This window comes from Cydia splendana, chromosome 10 (genome assembly GCF_910591565.1).
Source record: "Cydia splendana chromosome 10, ilCydSple1.2, whole genome shotgun sequence".
Lineage (NCBI taxonomy): Eukaryota > Metazoa > Arthropoda > Insecta > Lepidoptera > Tortricidae > Cydia > Cydia splendana.
The window spans coordinates 15,041,644-15,060,426 of record NC_085969.1 but is presented as its reverse complement, the minus strand read 5'-3'; the positions used below and the strand labels follow the sequence as shown (position 1 = coordinate 15,060,426).

The following is an 18,783-nucleotide window of genomic DNA, read 5'->3' as shown; positions in this document are numbered from 1 at the left end:
TGTTGCCAAATTTCGCCTACCCCTAGGGTTGACAAATTTTTTGTACCACATTCATTGGTGGATGACATTACTTGTTTCCAAATTTAAATATTATCTTATGTTTGGTTATTTTAGTTTACGCTTTATGCAAATGTTTATTTCTACTCTTACCGATGTTGAGTAGGTACCAAATAGGTATTTTTATGTCTCACTTTGTGTAAATAAGGTTGATTTGCTGGCACTTACTTACACTTACGATAATAACAACAATTTTGCAACAATTATACAATTTTGTTAAAAATAATATTTTTTTTTAACTTATAAACCATTACTCCCCTTTATTTGGCATGTTGGTTAATTTTTGGCAGCCCTAGCTTCATTATAGAAAATGTATGAAAACAACTTCAGACTGTTACCAAACTTCGCCTACTACCCCGTTTTTTAAAAATATGCCTAGTCTGGTGTAGTTAAGGTTCATAGTATATTAGCACATTCCAAGGAGATATGACTTAACATGTGTAAGTCACAGAAAAGTAAGTATTAGCGGCAAGGCATGCCATAGGCGAAGATTGGGAAAAATACCCAAACATCGCCTATTGCCTTTGGGGCCATTTATGACCAACTTAACCAATGAAATTCTAAGTTTTAGTGGTGTATACTGATAGTTGGGAGTACTAAAAAACATTTCTTCGTCTTAACGGATTAAAATGCTTTCAAATTTGAGAGATTTTTTGGGAAAAGTGTCAAAATCCAGGCGAAGATACGAAACTCTACGTACACAATTCCGAAAATATCTAAACGTTCCTCCCTTATTGGATTTGATCTCAGTGTCAAGGTATGTTATTAATTTTATTATTTAAGAAAACTGCTTAGCTTTAGCAGTAGTAGAATGACTTTAGTTTAAAATGAAACTTACTTTTCCTTATTTTAGATTATTTTTGTATCTTTATTCTATGATTAAGCTTGAGAAGGGTTAAATTTAAAAGTGTTATAAATGATTAACAAATGCAACGAATAAGGTAAATTTTCATGACAGTTTTTCTAAATTATCTTCTATCGAAGGCACACAGTGGTTTTAAGAATTATATGAAGTAATTTGACATGTATTTGATGACATTTTACCAGCACGTTATTATGATTAAAATCGATAGTGTAGTAACCAACGTTTATTTTATGGTTCAACTGTACCTTTGTTTTTAAAAAAATGTCTAAATACTCCAAATAAAATAAATGTTGGGTATTCTGGATTCCACTTTAAGCATTTAAAAATTGTATTACACTGTGATGATGTTTTCTAAGTACTTTGTATGTTCATAGTTTATTCATTTTGAGTATCATCATCATCAAAAATACTAGAACAGTGAATAAAGTACAAACTATTTAGAGAAACGATTAGACTTCAACCTTTCTGCCTAAAGCGAGTTCTCATATTAATATTACCTTACATACTATCATAGTGCTATTTTTTGTATGTTAAAGGCATAATATTACGACAGTATGATTAAGGAATGAAAAAAGGTTTTGTGGGTAAGCATTAGTTAATGGTCCCCTAAAACACCTATAAATTGAGGCTTAAACACTTGCCTTTAAAGAGCTTAACAAAGTACGATTCTTCCATTTCCATCAATATGTATGCTTCATAGAAAACAATGAGAATGAATGAGTCGAAACGAAGCAGATATAGTACGTGTATATCGCGGAGTACGGATTAACGATCATACACAAAACCATCCTCAATTGTTCTTGATTTAATGTAAATCGTTTTTCAGATTAATCAATTTACCACGACAGCCCTCAGAGCAGCCACAGTTATATTATAATGAAATGAAAGTTATAATTGCTCTCTCATTCCATCAGACTGCTGCATCCTTAGGTTTGGCTCAAGATATGTTGAGTGCAATGTTGCTTTTATATATCGCATAACAAAGATAGTAGCATTCCGATCATTTTAAAAATTGCAACGACAAGTTGGTGGAAAAATTGTAACATTTAGAGTCTTTTTATCATCATTGATAATTTGATGGCTCAATATTTTATTTTTATTACTTTATTAAATCAGTATTATTGTAATTATTTTAGATTTGGTTAAAAGCTTTTTGTGGCGAATTTAGGTAAGTTTTTTATTTGATAGGGGACCTTTCCTGTGATGTTAGAGATAGTAAAGCTAGAAAAAGGTTTAGTGATAAATTATAGGTAATTCTTACGACATATTTAGATTTGTTCTGGTGCATTAAAATATTTAGGGTAGGTAGATACCTAACTTGTAACCGTATTTTTATATAACATCTGCAGAAAATGTTTGTATGAATTAATCAAATTAACTACTTACGTAGTAGGCTGTCAAAGACGAATAAATGATAAACACTAATTTATTCTAAAAGAACGCAATATTGAATGGAGATTGCAGCCCATATCATTTAGTCGTCTCTGATATTAATTTTTGTGTCTTAGTTTGAAACCAAGAAAGGTGTTCCGTCTTAAATTAATTTTATAACAATTTTATCCTGATAAGTATATTTACAATGTCGGTACGAGATATATTTCTCAAACCAGAAAGACGTGCCAAAAAGCTCTCGTTCGACAAATTTCTTAGATGAAGTTAATGCTTTCCGTGATTTGTGCCGTTCTGTAGATAAGGTAAAGGTGATTGACGCTTGTGTCCAAAATATTTGTGTTCTTGCATATTTAGTTAATAATGACGTCAGTTTTTAAGGTCCACTTTCCCACAGAACGACGCCATTATTTGATTGTATCATGTGCTTAAAATATATTCAAAGATACTGTAGGGCTAATATGGTCGGCTCTTTATCATTTGTCACCGAGCCTGTCACGTTCTAACAAATATGTAAGTGCGAAAGTGACGCATGGCATGACAGGTGATAAAAATGCGACCGTGATATCGCTAATGTGCCAAACCGAGGGAAACTTTCTAAAATTGCGAAATTTTCCACATTGGAATGTTCCAGAACTATCTCACATTTTTGAATGGACATTGATAATTTCCGAAACATAAAATGGAAAATTCTTATATTTCTGTGAAATTACCAAGAAGCTTTTCTAACTTTATGGAAACTTTCCGCAACTTGCACATCTGTACCCACAGGTATACCTGGTATACAGGGTGATCAATCCAAATGGGTCAGTATGGAGAAGTCAGAAACTATAAGAGATAGCGAAATCTGTTCTTAGGAACCATGGCGTCGATTTTAGATTTAATAATAATGGCATTCATTTTTTTTAAATCTATCATACATAACCGGGATTCGAACCTGGTCAATATTCTTTATGTAATCGCGTGTAGTATTTGTTTGTATGGCAACTTTTAAACGATGCGTGATAGGTGGGGGGTGCTCGACCAAATATCATAGAGGGCGCCGAGACAAAACAAACTACATTAAAAAAAATCAAAATGGCCGACTTTTTTTTTAATTTTTTCAAGTTGGTCCGAGCGCGGTGAGATTTGGCATGCGGCGAGCCTGGGGGCCCAAAATTACCATGTCAAAAAAATTTTTGGAAAAATCCAAAATGGCGGCGGACACGGGCAAAGTCAAATGTCCAAGTAGGTTAAGCGAGCCCGAAGGGCGAGCTTCAGGCCGGGAGGCCGAAGGCCGACTCCGTCGGAGGGCCGAAGTCCCGGAGCCTCCACCCCGACTCCCAAAACGCGACTCCCAATAGGAAAAGTGTTGGGTCGTGTTTAAGCTCCAACTTCCCCCTCTCGTGTGACGCTTCGGGCCTTCGGCCCTACGCGGAGCTCGGCCTTCGGCCTTCGCAAGCCTCGATGCTTCGCCGTTGGGCATTCGGCCCGCCGGCTTCGCTCATCAAGACAGTTGACTTGGTAGAACGCTTGGAAGAACCGCATTCACGCAGCTCGGCCTTCGGCCTCGCGTTTTGGGAGTCGGGGCTCCGGGCCTTCGGCCTTCCGCCGGGGTCGGCCTTCGGTCTCCCGGCCTGAAACTCGCCCTTCGGGCTCGCTTAACCTAATTTGACTTTGCCCGTGTCCGCCGCCATTTTGGATTTTTTCCAAAAAATTTTTTGACATGGTAATCTTGGGCCGCCAGGTTCGCCGCATGCCAAATCTCAGCGCGCTCGGACCAACTTGAAAAAATAAATAAAAAAGTCGGCCATTTTGATTTTTTTTTTAATGTAGTTTGTTTTGTCTCGGGGCCCTTTATGATATTTGGTCGAGCACCCCCCACCTATCACGCATCGTTTAAAAGTTGCCATACAAACAAACAACAAGAATATTGACCAGGTTCGAATCCCGGTTATGTATGATAGATTTAAAAAAAAATTGAATGCCATTATTATTAAATCTAAAATCGAAGCCATGGTTCCTAAGAACAGATTTCGCTATCTCTCATAGTTTCTGACTTCTCCATACTGACCCATTTGGATTGATCACCCTGTATATAACAATACACTCTTACTACAGACGCTACGTAATTTTCCAGAGAACGGTATTGACAAAACTTAGTCGGTCGCACAATTAGAAGTATCTAGTGTACAGTCAACTGTAAAAATATGGGTGTAGCCAACTTATTCAAAAATATGTCCCATAGTTCTTAATTCGCTGACATAAGAGCTATGGCACATATTTTTGAGATGATTTGTGCACCCATATTTTTACAGTTGACTGTACCTACATAATCACATATGTACCTACCATCGCCCACACTGTTAACTGTATATCGGTGGACCTTATGCCTTTTGTAATAAGGTCTACCGATGTTGCTGTTTGTACCCTAAACATAAAAATACGATTTTTCTACTAGTCGACTGTAATTCATGAATTAAGATTTCTTATACCAAACTGCAATTGGGTATTTTTAATGTATGGGCTCCCAACTCAACTATAATATTCATATCGATACAGTTTAGTCAACTATAATGAAATTGACCAATCACAGCTCGCCGCGATCAAGAGGACGAAACAAAACCATAGCTCAAATTCATTAGTTTAGGTTGTATAGTAGAAACAATTGGTTCATAAGTCAGAAACGCGCATGTGACACCCTTAATATAGCAACATCCATAGACTACGAAAACCACTTAGTGTTGCTTGTTAGTCTCCATAGGCTACGGTGGCCAAAATCAAGAAAACAACTGTCTAAAAATTGAATTTAGCGCGGAGCGAGTACCAGGGCCTCGTGAGTTACGAGAAGGTGTCGTTGACCAGCCTGCCGTAGGGCGCGGGGCGCGGCGGCCGGGTCGCGTACCAGTATGAAGGTATCGCGGCTGTTCGCGAATTTAGCTGTATACTTTTGGTTTGGTTTATTTGTATGATTCTACTAGTTTAAAGTAAAATTATTTTGTTGACTAGTAGAAAAAGTATTGTATACAATAGTGATATAATCAATCTTTTCAATCTCGTACCTTACTTAGGCAACTCAGCAAGCTTCGTTGCCTAAACACGGTACTCGACTGAAAAACTCTCTATTATATCACTATTGTATAAAATACTATTAAACATGATTTCATTGTTTAATAACTGTCTGTTTTTACTTTGGATGGAAAATCATCTTTATTATAACTACTATTTGGTACTAATTCGTACTTAATTACTTATTCACAGACTTATTTTTAGTGATATCATAATCGACTGTTAGATTATAACCTGAATGTACGGTATATTTTTATGAATAAATAGTTTGGTATGTCAAATGCGCCTTATCAATAATAATTATAATACCTATACCTCCTTTTAATTCTCCACCATTTCTAAACTAAGAACCCCTACATCCGTTGCAAGTTGCTCGTACCTATCTACAAAACGATTATTGCCCTGAGGTACAGCCAGCAGCAAAAGTTATTAAGTAAAGGAAGTGTTAAAAGTATTAAGACTTCCTAGGGGCTATTCTATTGCATAACTTTCTAATGAATGGAATTGGAAAGAGACTTCCGCTAATATGAATTAATTACAAGTTGTTATGCAATCGGCCCCTAGTCCTTATGTAGTAATTTTGCCTACAAATACTCATGATAATAAAGACTTCACATTGGAATTGCATTGCATTATCTGCCTCTCTATCGCTCTTCAATATTCGAGCGACAGAGAGGCAAATAAAGGTTTTCGATGTTGACGGTAGGATGTCTGGTGTCCCAGGAGCAGGAATCTAGGCAAAAGGGCTCTATAGGTGGACGTGTCGGAAGCCGGTGATGCTCGAAGACAGGTGGATTTAAAACACAACAGAGTAAGATGGAAGTATATTAGAACGAGACAAAAGTTACCAAATTAGTTGCCATAGAAGAAAAATAAGGCAAGAGTCTACGAGAAGCCCTCTAATTATACCCTGGCAATCCAGCTTTCTTAGTACAAGAAAGCGACATATTTGAAAAATGTAGGTGCCGTGCCCACGGATAACATAAACTATAGTTTGTCAAAGAACTGTCTCATTTCAATCATAGACAGAGAGAATCATACTAGTTTTGTCTTACACTAGTACTAGCACCCAAAAGAAAAGGATGAGTAGGTATAGTTTTCCTGGTTCTTACTGACTGACAACTTGGTTTGACCAACTATATTAATTTTGTTTAATATGGGAGGATCAATCTCTCAACAAATTTTGAATTTTGCGTTTTTTTCTATTGACAAAGTTAGCTTGCCATACTAATATTTTTATAGTTTTGTTCATTGAGTTGGCGTTATTGCGTTTATCCAGTACATTGATATGGCCGATTGGTAGCATGCATGTAGATATGATGTAGATTTTATCTTATCTGTGGTTAATGTCGGTGTCGGTCGTGTGATTCATTTTGTTCACTATCTTTTTGTTCGTAACTGAATTGAAATATAGTTGTTGGGTTTTAAGTTGAAGTTGTTTCAATAATCCAAAAAGATGGCTTTACATGTTCCAAGAGCCCCGGGTGTACCCTCAATGATGAAAGATGGAGCACGGGTAAATTATAACCTTACTTCTCTCATGTCATGTGTATCGGAAATTATGGTTTTATTTTTCCTTTTATTTCTTTATGTACATAATATACTGCCCTAATTCATATGTTTAATGCTTTACTGAGTTGCAAATTGTCGAGAACACTACTTGAATTGATTAACTTATTATTATTTTGCAAAATAATTGGATTCTACTGGGTTCGTCGTTACTATGATCAGTATTAATACCTATTTCTTTTTAATTTTAACTGAGAAATGCATTCTTTAAGCATTTACCATGGGAATATGTAGTATGTATGGTTTATAATAACAATGCTTAATTCAATAACATAATTTTTATTTATGTAAACTTGCGGATCAGACGAGCATGTTTAAAGATATATCGACATTAATTTGTAAGTACCGTTCACCATGCTACTTGCGATTTTCAGATGTTTTCTGGTTTAGAAGAAGCTGTATACCGAAACATAACTGCTTGTAAGCAATTTGCACAAAGTGTGCGCTCTGCCTATGGTCCAAATGGCATGAACAAAATGATCATCAACCACATTGACAAGCAGTTCGTGACGAGTGATGCTGGCACCATTATCAGAGAACTGGATGTCGAGCACCCTGCAGCCAAGCTTATGGTCCTGGGCAGTCAGATGCAAGATGCTGAAGTTGGAGATGGTACTTTCTTTTTTAGTGATTTTAAATTACTGATTATTTATTTATTTATTTAATTTATTTAATACAATTATGTTTACACGGCATTACAGTAAAAATACAAATGCGCCGAGAAACGTTTACAAAATATTTCATTACAAGAAAAATATCTATAACACAAGATAGGTACAAGATTGATATGTAACTATACATATTGAGACTACTTTGAAAAAAGCTGGTAGCTGTGGCTAAATGTGGTATCTCGTATCTATGTATGGGATGCATACATAGTTACTGCCGTTTAACATTGAGTAGCAGTGAGAGATACAAGATTTTTTCAACGTAGTGCTGATATCCACTCACTTGCTTTTGGTAACTGTAGCTACCAGCTGTCACCCTTATTTTATTATAATAATAGAGGTCACTGAAAAATATCAAGCATGTGAGTGGATATAGTCTATACAACAATGTTACACAACTCAACCTAGCCCCACAGTAAGCTCAATAAAGCTTATTTTATAGGTATCTTTAAGATGTGACTGGGAAAGCGCTAAGATGAGGAGTATATCTTAACATTAACATAAGTGTCCATGCTCCTCACATTAAGACAGTGTCACTTCAAATTAGGCTTAGGGGTCATCCATTAATTACGTCACACGAATTTCAAGGTTTTTTTACCCCTCCCCCCCTCCTTGCCACACTTGGTCACATTTGGCAAACCCCTGGTGTGACGTCACATTTTTTCAACGAAATCGGCAAATCGAATTAAGTATTATTAATTTTTTGACAAAATATTAGTAAAGGCCATAGTAAGTTGGCCCTTAAACCAATTTGATTCGGGTTTTTTTTGTGAGTACCCCTTATGGTGAAGGATATTTTTGCTGAGTATCAACATCCTACTAGTGACAGTTTTTGACTTATGATTTTTTTTCTTTAATGTATTGTTTATCGGAATGTATTCAAGCGATTTGCTTAATTTTTTTTAATAGTGTTCTTTATTTAGGTATGCATCTATACTCAAAAACGAATACCAGTTGTCATATAAAAAAAAAGGAAAAAAAAGGTTTAAAAAAATAAAACATTTTTTTGTCGTGGTGAAGTAGTGACACCTCTAATTAGGGTTCCGTACCCAAAGGGTAAAACGGGACCCTATTACTAAGACTTCGCTGTCCGTCCGTCCGTCCGTCCGTCCGTCTGTCACCAGGCTGTATCTCACGAACCGTGATAGCTAGACAGTTGAAATTTTCACAGATGATGTATTTCTGTTGCCGCTATAACAACAAATACTAAAAATAGAATAAAATAAAGATTTAAATGGGGCTCCCATACAACAAACGTGATTTTTGACCAAAGTTAAGCAACGTCGGGAGTGGTCAGTACTTGGATGGGTGACCGTTTTTTTTTTGCTTTTTTTTTTGCATTATGGTACGGAACCCTTCGTGCGCGAGTCCGACTCGCACTTGCCCGGTTTTTTTTTCTAGTTGTAGGCCAGACATTGGCCTACTACTTGCCTAAATATCAAAATTTTCCAAACGGTACTTCCTGTCAAAAATTAGCAATGTGTGTGGTAAGTTCTGTACTCAGTCCGTGTTTTTCAATGTAGTATACAAACTCTTTGATTATGTTTCTTATCAGGTTGTCGTATTTAAGAGTAAAATACTAATGACAACTTAATGTTTGTATACTTACTACATTGAAAAACACCGATTGAGTATAGAACTTGACCACACACATTCAAACATTGCTAATTTTTGACAGGAAGTACCATTTGGAAAATTTTGATATTTAAGCAAGTAGTAGGCCAATGTCTGGCCTACGACTAGAAAAAAAAATTAGAGGTGTCACTACTTCACCACGACATAAAAAAATGTTTTATTTTATTTAACTTTTTTTCTCTTTTTCTTTATATGACAACTGGTATTCGTTTTTTGAGTATAGATGCATACCTAAGTAAAGAACACTATTTAGAAAAATTAAGCAAATCGCTTGAATACATCCCGATAAACAATACATTAAAGAAAAAAAATTTAAAAATCATAAGTCAAAAACTGTCACTAGTAGGATGTTGATACTCAGCAAAAATATCCTTCACCATAAGAGGTACAGTCACCTGCATTAATATGTTACTCAACGAAGGCCGCATAAATATCTGACACGATCTTATTTGTAGAGCCATAAAAGCGTGTCACATATTTTTGCGGCCTTCGAAGAGTAACATATTATTGCAGGTGACTGTACCCTCAAAAAATAACCCGAATCAAATTGGTTTAAGGGCCAACTTACTATGGAAAACCGACTATGGCCTTTATAACCCAAAACTGATTATGAAAAAAAATTAAACAAATAAAAACGATTATCGTTCCAAAAACTTGTTTTTGAACTGTACAGGAAATAAAATGATTATAATAAAATTTTGGTTACTGATGAAGTTAAAGTGACGTCACAATGTTTGTGACTCCCCTCTCCACCTTGTCACAACATGTCACATTTTCTTGCCCCCCCCCCCCTAAACGTGTGATGTAATTAATGGATGACCCATTAAATGCATGGACATATTTTTTTTTCTAATAGAATGGGCACTATAGCCCTATGTGGGCAAACACATACAATAAAAGGAGGTCTGTGGGATATAATTATAGGCTGGTGATTTTTCTTTTACTCAATGAAGTAAATGATTTTTTTTAACACCACCTCTGGTTTTTAGGTACCAACTTTGTCATTGTAATATCTGGAGCTCTCCTGGAAGCAGCAGAAGAACTTCTCCGTCTTGGTGTGACCACCAGCGAGATTGCTGAAGGCTATGAAACTGCCCTTGAAAAGTGCCTTGAAATCTTACCTGATCTTGTCTGCCATGAGATCAAGGATATCAAAAACACAGAGGAAGTTATTAAGATTGTGAGGCCAGCTATCATGGCAAAACAATATGGCAACGAAGATTTCATTGCTGGACTTGTTGCTAAGGCATGCATTGCCATCCTGCCAGAGAAAACTACATTCAATGTGGACAATGTCAGAATTTGCAAGGTAACACTTTTTTAAGCCTACTTTGGTGTCCCACTAAACTGTGTGGTGTTTTTATTTTTAATATAGGAAAATTTTGTACAAGGGTTAATCATCATTTGCTAGTGATATCCTAATGATCTCTTTTGTCAGGTTTGAATTCATCACCATCATCATCAAGTTTTAAGGGATTTTACTAGGATCTCTTGGCTTAACAAAAGAAAACAGCTATCAAAATACTTTACAATTCCAGATTCTTGGAGCTGGTCTCCTGCAGTCTGATGTACTCTCGGGAATGGTTTTCAAGCGCGAAGTCGAAGGAGATGTCACATCTGCCAAGAAAGCTAAGATAGCCATATACTCATGCCCCATTGACATTACCCAAACAGAGACCAAAGGAACAGTCCTCATCAAAAGCGCTGATGAACTTCTCAACTTTAGCAGAGGCGAGGAATCTCTTTTGGAGAAACAAATCAAAGATATTGCCGACACTGGTGTAAAGGTTATTGTAGCGGGCGCGAAGTTTGGTGACATGGCACTGCACTTGTTGAACAAATATGGAATAATGGCTGTACGTCTTCCATCAAAATTCGACCTCAGACGTGTTGCTAAAACTGTTAATGCTACTGTAAGTATCGTCGTGTTATGAAATTAAAATTATTAAGGAATTACTAAAAAAATAAGAAAACTCGAAGATGCGGTCCTCCTCAGTATAAGTACAAATAGTATAGTTACAGTTTATACTGTTAATCATGCCATTATTTATATTGGTGGTAGTGTTATAACACTGATAAATTAAATTGTTATTCAGAATGAGACCATGTAAAAATGTTTACAGGCAATTTAATTAATAACATTAAATACAGCATTAAGATCTAAATTATGAATAACATCCCTTAAGCCATACTGCCCTACTAAGCCAAATAGCGCTATTTCAAAAGAACATTCATTGCTATCCTATACTTTAGTTTCTATAGATAATAATTAAATTTTCAAAATAAATTTTGTTATTGAGATAATACTATTTGGTTTAGGATAGGAGGGCAGCATAAGGAAATCTAATTTGTGAATTAATTCATAATTATTCCAACTACCCAAAAATAACGTATGCAGCCTGAATAAAAAGATAAATCAGGAAATGTAAATGGTAAAAATGTCTTTTTCAAAAATTTTATTCATGTTTATTATTTTTTCAGGTACTACCCAGACTGACCACCCCCACATCCCAAGAACTCGGCTACTGCGACATAGTTGCCGTAGACGAAGTGGGTGACACCCGCGTTGTCATATTCCGCATGGAGAGCACAGAGTCTCGCATCTCCACTGTCCTCATCAGAGGCTCCACCGACAACTACATGGACGATATTGAGCGAGCTATCGATGATGGCGTCAACACATTCAAGAACAGTGCTAGAGATGGGCGGTATGTACAGTCAGCTTCAGAGTTATGTGACCCCCCCAAGAATAAGGCATTTCTACGGTTCCTGGTTCAAATCTCATAAAGACCATACTTTTTTTTTTATTAACTGAATTGCATAATTTAAACAAACATTTAAAAATTTTGTATGACAACTATACAAAAAAAAGATGACGATAAAGGTAAGTATTAGAAAGAAATTTAAAAAATCCTTCCTGCCAGTCATACCTAGAACAATAATTTCGTCAGAAAAGCAAACGGCCGTGTGGCTTAACGGTTAGCAGCATTGACTATGAATCGTAAGGTTAGTAGTTCGAACCTTGGCCTGGGGATTTTAATGTTTATTTTTTATTTGATGTTTTATTTTTTTTATGCATAATTATGTTATATTATAACAGTGTTAGTGTTATATTATAACATAATTAAAAAAATATATGTCTTATTATATGTAAATAAAAAATCTATAGATGATGATCATTTTTTATTAATTTATAAAAATATTGTTTACAAAATCAATAGTGCGGGTATCACGCGGGTATAGATCGCTACATCCACGAAGACGCGCAGATTTGTCAAATTTAACCGTTAATAACATGATAATAGGAACCAAGGCGCATGTCTTCGTCAATGGCATGATCTACAATAGTAAATTGGTTTCCTGTGAATTAGAATTTTGAGATAGTTTTATTTTATTAATATGATCTGGCCAGCCAGCAGATGATTACATCACAAAAAACAAGCTTGAAATAACAGTGTAAAAGTGTTATTGTTACACTGTATATCTTATACAATACATATGTAGATAAGCCAACATCTGAAGGGGTTTTAAAGCAATTTGAATTATGTAAAATTAAGAAGTAAATACCTTCAGCTTTTTAATCTTCAAAGTAACAATGTCTCAGCATTTTTTTTGGTGTGTTAAATAAGTAACGTGGTGGTTTACCAAAGTAATTTTGTTTATAATGTATTGATTGTCAGTTGGCACGTTGGTCGTTTACTTTCTAAAGGTGCGACCACACACATTTTTGATCGCATGCAAAAGTATGGAAAAGACATGACGCGAACGGCACGCGTATATTGATTTTCATACATCTGAATTTCCAGACCGTCACCGTTTTTAGGGTTCCGTATTTAAGCAATGTGTGGTTGCACCTTAAATACCAATGTCATGTTTTCTTACACCTATGTAAATATGTGTTGAGTCTTGCAAAAAACGCATAATAATTATTATATATAAACAAATCCGATAACTTCAGTACAGTATAAAAAAAATACTTTCAGTTACAATCTTGTTGACAACAGGAAAACTTGTAGACGTAAATTAGAATCAATTTTAGATTGGACCATATTATATGACAATATACCACAACGTTACTTTTCTTTCTGATTGAAATAATCTAAACGAACTTTGACGTTACAGCGAGAAACCACATGTTATCAAAGATAACAATATTCATCTCCTGTAACCGTCGGCACTTTAAAACAATTATAATACAAGGGCTTTCTCCACTAAATGGGCCGGATTCGATACAGTTCCCTGTTTAGTTAATTTTAAATTGCCGATAAATTAAAATATGTATTTTATAAAAAAAATACTGTTTGCAACCGTAGTTGCTAAATTATATTACTGTCTAAAATGTGACGATACGATTGTGCTTATGTTATTTTAAATTACAGGGAACTGTTTTTGAAACCGTGGGTCTCTTTTTTTGTTTAGAAGACTATTATCGAGGCCTGTTAGTTAGGGAAAAAATAATGAGTTAATATTTGAACAATCTGACTCATCCATAAAGTTAACTGTAGGTATTTAAAAAAAAATGTGATTACTTTCTAATAAGTTTAGTTATTTTAATTTATTTGAATACTTACATAGAGTTACCACGTCATTAAAGTCGAAATATGTCGACCTATTTTCGACCTTATATAATTTCAACATGTCTTATTAATTTGCTTTAACTTATTTACACAATTATTTCGCCAATAGTGGAGAAAGACCCAGAACACAAATGGAAACACAGTAGGTATATTTTTTTCATTAATCAATAGCGAAGAGGGTATCCATCACTTTCTTCGACTTGTTTGAGTCGGCTTTTCATGCTCGCCACCATGTTTGAACAAGTGTTCGAGTTCCTCAACAATTCCCAGGTCCTGTGAACTTCGTCGTCTAGGTTTTTTTTGGATCTGACCTGGGTAGGGTCCCAGTTAAGCACCATTTGACCCCACAAGTTCTCAATTGGGTTCAGGTCAGGACTTTTAGAAGGCCAATCGAAGACTGTAATGTCCGCCTGAGAAGACAACCAGTCTTGAACTATACGCGAACGATGCACGGCACTATTGTCTTGCACTAAATAAATTTGGCCCTCAGGGTAGGCGACGCGAACTGATGGCATCATTACGTCACGCAATACCTCAAGGTATCGCTCACCGTTCATTCGTCCTCCTACTTCTCCTCTTACCTCTACAAGCTCACCAGGGCCCATGGAAGACATCCATCCGTAATACGCTGAAAATAATTTTTGTGATAAATATCATTTACTTATAAATATCTATTCTCATACCCATAACATAAAAAAGTATATATTTTACCTAACGTTATCCTTCCGCTTGTTCTAAGGTCTAGCACATTTTTGGGGTTAAATCTCTCCCCGCTTCTCCGCCACAATATTTTTCGGCCATCTTTGTCGGACTTAAAACATTTTTCGTCCGTAAAAATTACGATTTCATTCTCCCAATCGAAATTTTCGTATTTTTGTGCGAACCCTACACGTTCGTTTCGATGAGCTTCTGTTAACTTTATCTTTTTGGCTGGTTTAAAATGGTGTATGTTAGCAGCATGAAGGTGTCTTCTAACCGTGCTAAGTGACACTTCAAAAGTTTCCGCAGTGGAGCGAGTGCTGGTAAACGGAGCATCAGTATGAATTTGCACTATATTACGATGCCGCTCAGATTGTTCAGTGTAAGCCGAAGGACGAGGGCCTGGTTTCTCACATTCCACGTCTCCCTGTTTTTGGTAACGTCTTACCCACCTACGAACCGTGTCTCTCTGCAAATAAAAATACGTATAAAACAATCTATAGTATGTTTCTAATGCTGTGTAAGAGGAGAACGTTTCATTATAAAAAATATATGAGAGAAATATTTAGTGTATATATTTTATACCGTTTTGATTGAAATTTGTTGAGTCTATCTTGCATATATTGTAACTATACAATTTTACAAGTTTGTTGTTTACATGTTTAAAATAACTGCATTTAAAACCGTCCTAAATATGCAATAAAACATCACATGGACCCCTTTTAAATTTTATAGGTATTAATATTATCTTATGTAACAGAAATATACACTGCGAAGATTTTAACTATAATGTTGCGGTTCATAAGATACAGAAGATGGGACAATTCTTTAAAATAAAGTTAAAACACAATTAAATAGTAAACCGAATTTTTAGCTACGACTAACTTACTTTCACAAAAATACTCCCGATGTGTTTTATTTGTTTGGGATTTCTCTAAACAGCCCCAATTCAAAAAACTCTTTTTATTATATACCCACACACAATATATCTGTTGGTTTATCTTATTAGGTAATACAATATGCTACATTCAAACAGAAAAAAAATCATTAGTCACAATAGTTACTTACCGTAATATTCAACTTTCGTGCTATTTCCTTGATACTTTTGTTATCTTCCCAGAGATTTACGATTTTGGCTTTAAGAAAAACTGTTAATCGCACCATATTGTTGTTCGAAATTAGAATCGGGCGTGGGCTATTAAATTAATTGATTAAGAATTCAAAGACAAAGGTCACTAAATGTAATTGCTTTGACACACGGTAGGAATCACTTAGATCGTAAATTATTACTTGCCCTCAAATTGTATTTTTCTACACGAAATCACAAAACTGAATTACTCCAGATCTTCAACCTTAAATATAATTACTTAAAGTCGTTGTTAGTCGCCTTCGAAAATAATATGAGGGCAGGAAAATATTGATAAACCAAGACAATACTACAGTGAAACCTGGTTAAGTGGGACCTGGATAAGTGAGAAACCTCTATAGCTGGGACTCATGGTGCGGTCCCGACACTTTAGCACTGAATTACCTCTGTTAGTGAGATAAAACGAACCTCTATAACTGAGATTAGTTGTTGTGATTTTATAGTCACATTTACCTCTATAATTGAGACAGAGAGTGTATTTTACCTCTTTTACTGAGACTGTATTTATAAGATTACATTTTCCTAATTGTTTTATTTTAATTTTATACGAATTACCTCTGTATCTGAGATAACGTCAATCTATGACCTCTCTAACTTGGACTTTATTGATCTATTTCCGTATTCTTACTAAATCTTAGTCTATCCACAAATTCCGCATTTGCTTAATTGTGTCTAAACGACTTCAAGTTTCATTTAGTTACTTTATGTAGTTAAAACTATCGAAACGAAAGCTAAAATCTTGATAAGTAACAAGAATAAACAAATTTTCATTTAATATATTTCTAAGACGCAATTAAGTCCGTATAAAATTTAATTGAAAAAATCTATTCATTCAAAATAAATTCAAAGAAATATTTAAAAAGACTTAAGAATATTTAGTGACAAGGATTATTTTACCTAAACATTTAAAGATAATTACAAAATACCGTATTAACCACCTCTATAACTGAGATATATCCTTTATTCTCACCTCTATTAATGGGACCCTCTGTAAATGAGTCAGAAATTTATTTGTACCTGGCTAACTGAGAGCCTGGGTAAGTGGAATACCTCTTTAAGTGAGACAAATCTGCTCGTCCCTTGAAGTCTCACTTATCCAGGTTTCACTGTATATTGTAACACAAGCTTGCTAAACAGGGACGCATATATAATAATAGTTGGAATCATTTGCGTCTACGGCGCCGCCTGCTACTGGTTCAAATTTTCACATCCTTAAGCAAGCGCTCCCGTAGCCCAGTGGAATGAGGGCCGGTCTAAAGTATGGCATAGTAAGGCCAGACATATCGCTGAGGTCCAAGGATCGATTCCCACTAGCGGACGTTGAAAGCATCGGAGAAATACAATTTTTGTAAGAATTGATTGGAATACTGAGTCTCGGCCTGCCGAGCGGCGAGTTAAAGTTTTCGATTCAGGGGGGTCACATATCTCTGCAGCTGACTGTACATTATGCACTTCCCTCCTCAGAACGATTTGGGTATCTTTAATATGCGATAGGGAAAGAGCTAAGATGAGGAGGATATCTTTACATTAATACATTAAAAAAAATTATGACAGGATAACCATTTGACCGTCGCGGACGGTTAGTATAAAACGAAGAGGCGTCGGGAGCCTCGAAAGGTTAATAATTGGGTTCGGCTTACAGGTTCGTGCCCGGCGCCGGAGCGACGGAGATCGCGCTGGCGGCGCGGCTGCTGCAGCACGCGGACACGCTGCCCGGGCTGGCGCAGTACGCCGTGCGCAAGTTCGCGCTCGCGCTCGAGGCCGTGCCGCGCGCGCTCGCCGAGAACACGGGCGCCAACGCCACCGAGGTCATCAACAACATATACAAAGCTCACAAGGTATTAACGGGCTCCTACCCGGACTTAGTACTTAATGTAGTAATCGGAATAAACGCCTAACCTGATCTTTTTTTTCATACCTAATTTTTACCTTACTATAAGAACTTACCGGTTGGTCTTGCCTAAATGTGAAATGTATAAAGACTTCAAATCAAATTCTTCTGTCTCCGTTGAGGTGTGCAACCGAGTAATGGTACAGTTGAGAATTCCAACTGTTTGTAGAAATTAGTTTTGTTAAATTCATGTTATTTTTGATAGATTCATTCGATGTTTTTATAACTCGCAGGAAGGGAACAAGAACGCCGGATACGACATCGAATCGGAAAATAACGGCGTATGTGACGCCAAAGAAAAGGGCATCTTCGACGCCTTCGTACTCAAGCGATGGGGCCTCAAGTACGCCGTGGAGGCGGCCACCACCATCCTCAAGGTGGACCAGATCATCATGGCCAAGCGCGCCGGCGGACCCAAGGCGAGGCAACCGCAAGGCAGTGACGACGAATCTTAATACTTACGCTACTCTATGGCGTGTTTACATTAGGCTCCTAGTCAGCAGCGTGGTGGTTACAACCGGTTACACACATACACAAACACTAATGCATACATTTATACATATGTGAACCAAGCAGTGATTATCGTCAGCCGCAAACTAAGAGCGTAATGTGAACTTGTCTTTATACTAAAACAAGTATTTTACTTTAGCAATACAACTTGCAGTTTATTTTCTTAACTTTACATTAACAATAATTCTCTAAGTTACATATTAGCTTTGAATGTGGTAATTTAATAATTATATTATGCACTAAAGATGATAATGGTGCACCTGAGTTTCATGACCTATGCAACTGAAATGTTTTTCTATCAAGTTATGATACTGAACTAAAATTTAATGATTTCCAGAGCTTAAAACTTTAAAACTATGTATTGGTCTCTATGTCACAAAAATGCGTTTGTGGCACTACAAAAAATACAATTTTACACAAGTGTTGCCGTTGTTTTATTACGAGAATTTTCCTGCCGTCTCTTTCATTTGACATGTCGAGGTATGTAAGGTGTGTCTAGTTTTTTATCCTTATAGAATTTCGATTTTGGCGGTAGTAGGCCAGACAACGTTGGGGGCATAAGCATAGTGTAATTTATCGACCACATACGTGCCAGTATAATTTCAACCTTAGAAATCCACTTTATGGTTCAAATATTAGATTGGGCTTTCGGAAAATGTGACCTTTCTTCCGCGTAAAGCCCGCTCACACTCGTGCTTCGCGCCGCGATACGCGCTCTAGTCCACACC

At 36.2% G+C, this 18,783-nt stretch overlaps 1 protein-coding gene across 1 annotated transcript; it reads left to right on the top strand.

Moving 5' to 3' along the window:
* The first annotated feature begins 6,689 nt into the window (after window positions 1-6,689).
* Window positions 6,690-18,479, top strand: LOC134794366 (T-complex protein 1 subunit theta). Its single transcript, XM_063766166.1, has 7 exons — window positions 6,690-6,875; window positions 7,303-7,540; window positions 10,221-10,540; window positions 10,770-11,144; window positions 11,713-11,939; window positions 17,297-17,492; window positions 17,779-18,479. The coding sequence occupies exons 1-7, from the start codon at window positions 6,816-6,818 to the stop codon at window positions 17,998-18,000; spliced, it is 1,638 nt and encodes a 545-aa protein (XP_063622236.1). The 5' UTR covers window positions 6,690-6,815; the 3' UTR covers window positions 18,001-18,479.
* The last annotated feature ends 304 nt before the right edge of the window (window positions 18,480-18,783 follow it).

Bases quoted from the DNA above. Each gene is read 5' to 3' on its own strand.
- LOC134794366 (XM_063766166.1), top strand. From the start codon at position 6,816: ATGGCTTTACATGTTCCAAGAGCCCCGGGTGTACCCTCAATGATGAAA. The intron at 10,541-10,769 runs GTAACACTTTTT...TTACAATTCCAG, and splicing joins ACAATGTCAGAATTTGCAAG to ATTCTTGGAGCTGGTCTCCT. The intron at 11,940-17,296 runs GTATGTACAGTC...TTCGGCTTACAG, and splicing joins AACAGTGCTAGAGATGGGCG to GTTCGTGCCCGGCGCCGGAG.